General features: G+C 51.9%; 2 protein-coding genes across 2 annotated transcripts in view; one reads left to right on the top strand and one right to left on the bottom strand.

Annotated features, from left to right (window-relative positions):
* Nucleotides 1-300: 300 nt before the first annotated feature.
* On the bottom strand, nucleotides 301-824 carry LOC105517395 (uncharacterized protein C7orf73). Its single transcript, XM_011949925.1, has one exon. It carries the CDS (start codon nucleotides 798-800, stop codon nucleotides 579-581), a length of 222 nt encoding a protein of 73 aa, XP_011805315.1. The 5' UTR covers nucleotides 801-824; the 3' UTR covers nucleotides 301-578.
* An 859-nt stretch (nucleotides 825-1683) lies between these two features.
* The window catches only part of SUMO1 (small ubiquitin-like modifier 1), a 41607-nt gene continuing 40188 nt past the window's right edge, over nucleotides 1684-3102 (top strand). Inside the window, exon 1 of the mRNA XM_011949926.1 lies at nucleotides 1684-1843. Within this exon, the coding sequence (XP_011805316.1) occupies nucleotides 1832-1843 (12 nt within the window). The 5' untranslated portion in view covers nucleotides 1684-1831. The remainder of the gene's footprint in view (nucleotides 1844-3102) is intronic.

Here is a 3102-nt window from a genome sequence, read left to right on the forward strand (position 1 = left end):
AAGATGGAGACCAAAACAGCAACAACAACAACAAAAACAAAAAACAAAACAGTCATTCTTTTGCATGTGGATGTCTAGTTGTGCTAGTACCAATTGTTGAAAAGACTGTTCTTTCACCATTGATTTGTCTTGGTGTTTTTGTTGATGTAAATGTGAGGGTTATTGATTTATTTCAGGATTCTCAATTGTATTTGTTTATATTCTTATCCTCCATGAGTATGCCCGTAGTGCCACTGTTTGTGCCAGTAGGGCCATTGTGCTTTACAGAAGAAATTTAAGAAAAATCATTTTTTTTCATTAAAAGTCATGTTTACTAATCTAGCATCATAATTTCAGTCTTAGAACCTCCCATGCAGTTGGAAAGGGAATATGTGAAGAGGTGAGAATGTTGGGAGATGTAGGGTAGTTCTCAAATTGAGGCCCCATTTTGCTTGCTCTAAAGCCAAAAACACAGGTTCTAGCAAAGAAGAGGAGCCCAGTGGCTGGAGATGAAAACAAAAGCTTTTGGTTCAGATGGTAAAGGAGGCCCTCAAGAGCAGTAGAATCAGTGTATCTGCAAGGCAGTGCTGGAAGCATTCTCATGAAGTAGGGGGCTTCTTCTTGGCATCCAAGTCCTTTTTAATTTCTTCAAGTTTTTTAGCCAGGTTTGGTATGTCATAGTTCTGAGCCAGATTCATTCCAACCACGTTGCCCAATGTAAATCCAAGCAGGAACTGGAACATGATGTTGGTGGGAGGGCCAGGAGGGCGCAAAGGGCTGCTGCAGCTTGGGGGGGGGCCGGTCCGAGCCTGCTTCCCCATGCGCGGGGCGCGGAACTGCACCCCACCTCCTTTTTTTTGAGTCGGAGTTTCGCTCTGGTCGCCCAGGCTGGAGTGCAATGGCGTGGATCTCGGCTCACTGCAATCTCCGCCTCCCGGGTTCAAGCGATTCTCCAGCCTTAGCCTCCCTAGTAGCTGTGATTATAGGCGTCAGCCACCACGCCCGTCTAATTTTTGTATTTTTAGTAGAGACGTGGTTTCACCGTGTTGGCCAGGCTGGTCTCGAACTCCCGATCTCTGGTGATCCGCTCTCCTCGGCCTCCCATACTGTTGGGATTACAGGCGTGAGCCACCGCGCCCTGCCAAGAAGAATCATTCTTTAACCTTAACTCAAAGCAACCAATTCAAGGGTTGGAATTACCCACCCCCTATTTAGAACTTTCAGTAGCGGTCTTCAGCATCAGTAGCCATCAAGACTGTGTTGGATCGTTGATTTCTTGTTTTAAATCACGGTCATGTGTTTGGCAAGGGTGCTGCTTAATGGAAAATGTTAGTTCTAGAGCTGGAAGTACTGGCATTCAAATAAACATTTTTGGGGGTGGGAGGTTGATGAGCAAGGCTGGGAGGAGACAAAAGAAGTATCCCGGCTCAGTCGTCAGAGACGCGCAAGGTGTAATGGAGAGAGGAATCTAGGCTGAGAGTGGCTCCAAACATTGAGACATGGAGCCAGGGCTTTTGCTCCTGGGGGATGGCCCTAGTACTGATGCGCTGGACCTGGTCCTTGAAGGAGCCGACAAAACTGCCGTTCACCCGCGCGACCACCGGCAAAGCAGCTCCATAGCCCGCCCCTCCTCTTGGCTGCTCCCCCACCCATTTTCCCGCCTTGTCTTTCCTCTCTTCTCTCTCTCCCTCCTCCCTGCGCGTAGCGGAAGTGACGAGGCGCGTAGCGGAAGTTACTGCAGCCGCGGTGTTGTGCTGTGGGGAAGGGAGACGGATTTGTAAACCCCGGAGCGAGGTTCTGCCTACCCGAGGCCGCTGCTGTGCGGAGACCCCCGGGTGAAGCCACCGTCATCATGTCTGACCAGGTACCGGGCTGGGAGCCATCCAACGGCGGTGGCCAGGGCCTTCCCTGCAGGTCTGCCTGCCGCTAGGCTGGGGTCGGGGATGGAGGCGCGGGGGAGGGGAGCGCGGAATGGGGGAGGGGGCTGCCGGTGGGGACTGGGCAGGCGAGGGAGGGGAGCCGACTAGGGCCAGAGGTGCCGGGGCCTGCTGCGGGGCTCCCGGAGCCCCCCGCCCCTCTCCGGGCTCGCTGATCACCCCCTGTACCCCAAAGCCTCTGGTCGCGGCCTCCCTCATGTCGTCCCACTTCTTTCTCCCGGATCGACCAGGTGTAGAGCCCCTCTTCCACCTCCCTGAGAGGGTCCCTGGAGAACCCGTCCATCTCCCTCCAGAGGACTGATCGCAGAAGCAGGGCCCTAGGCCTCAGTTATGTAACGGGAGAGAATCCCTGACTGGGAGGCTCCGTGGCCCTGAGAAGCGGCTGGACTCTCCACTTTGTGCTTCTTCGTCTGGAGGGCGTGGGGCGGCGAGGGAGGGAGACGTTCGATGTTGTTGGGAATCCTGCCTCCGTTCGGATTGGAGCGAGGGCAAGGATGCCGCTGCTCTTCTCTGAGTCTTTTTCCGTGTCGGGGTGCAGAGCTGTCGCCTCTTTACTGTACTTTCCCGTTTCTTACTCGGGATTGGTTCATCCTAGCTCTCCAGTTGTAAGAGAGCATTTAAAATAACCAGGAAAGAAAATAGAACTAAACTGCTACAGCAACAAAAAGCATCTCACCTGGGCATTAACCTGAAGCAGGCTCATATTTTTGAGGAAAAGCATAGGAAAACTTTGTGTATGTAGAGTAGTTGCAGAAAGTTGCCTGGTAAGGCAAAGTGCTCCAGCTTACTGTTAGTATCAATAATTTACTTAGGATTTGCACTTAATCAGGAGTGATCGATTTTCCCTAAGCTTTTCTTCCTCATCCTGTTCTAGTTAACCACCTTTATGGCTAGTTTTTAATTCATAAAGTTTTTGTCTGGTCTTTTGTTTGCTCAGACGACTTTGACTTTTTTTTTTTTTGAGACGGAGTCTCGCTCTGTCGCCAGGCTGGAGTGCAGTGATGCGATCTTCACTCACTGCACCCTCCGCCTCCTGGGTTCAAGCAATTTTCGGGCCTCAGCCTCCCGAGTAGCTGGGATTACAGGCACGCACCACCACACCCAGCTACTTTTTGTATTTTTAGTAGAGACAGCATTTCACCATATTGGCCAGGCTGGTCTCCATCGCCCGACCTTGTGATCCGCC

The sequence above is a fragment of the Colobus angolensis genome, unplaced genomic scaffold (genome assembly GCF_000951035.1).
Source record: "Colobus angolensis palliatus isolate OR3802 unplaced genomic scaffold, Cang.pa_1.0 Scaffold30, whole genome shotgun sequence".
NCBI classification, from domain to species: Eukaryota; Metazoa; Chordata; class Mammalia; order Primates; family Cercopithecidae; genus Colobus; species Colobus angolensis.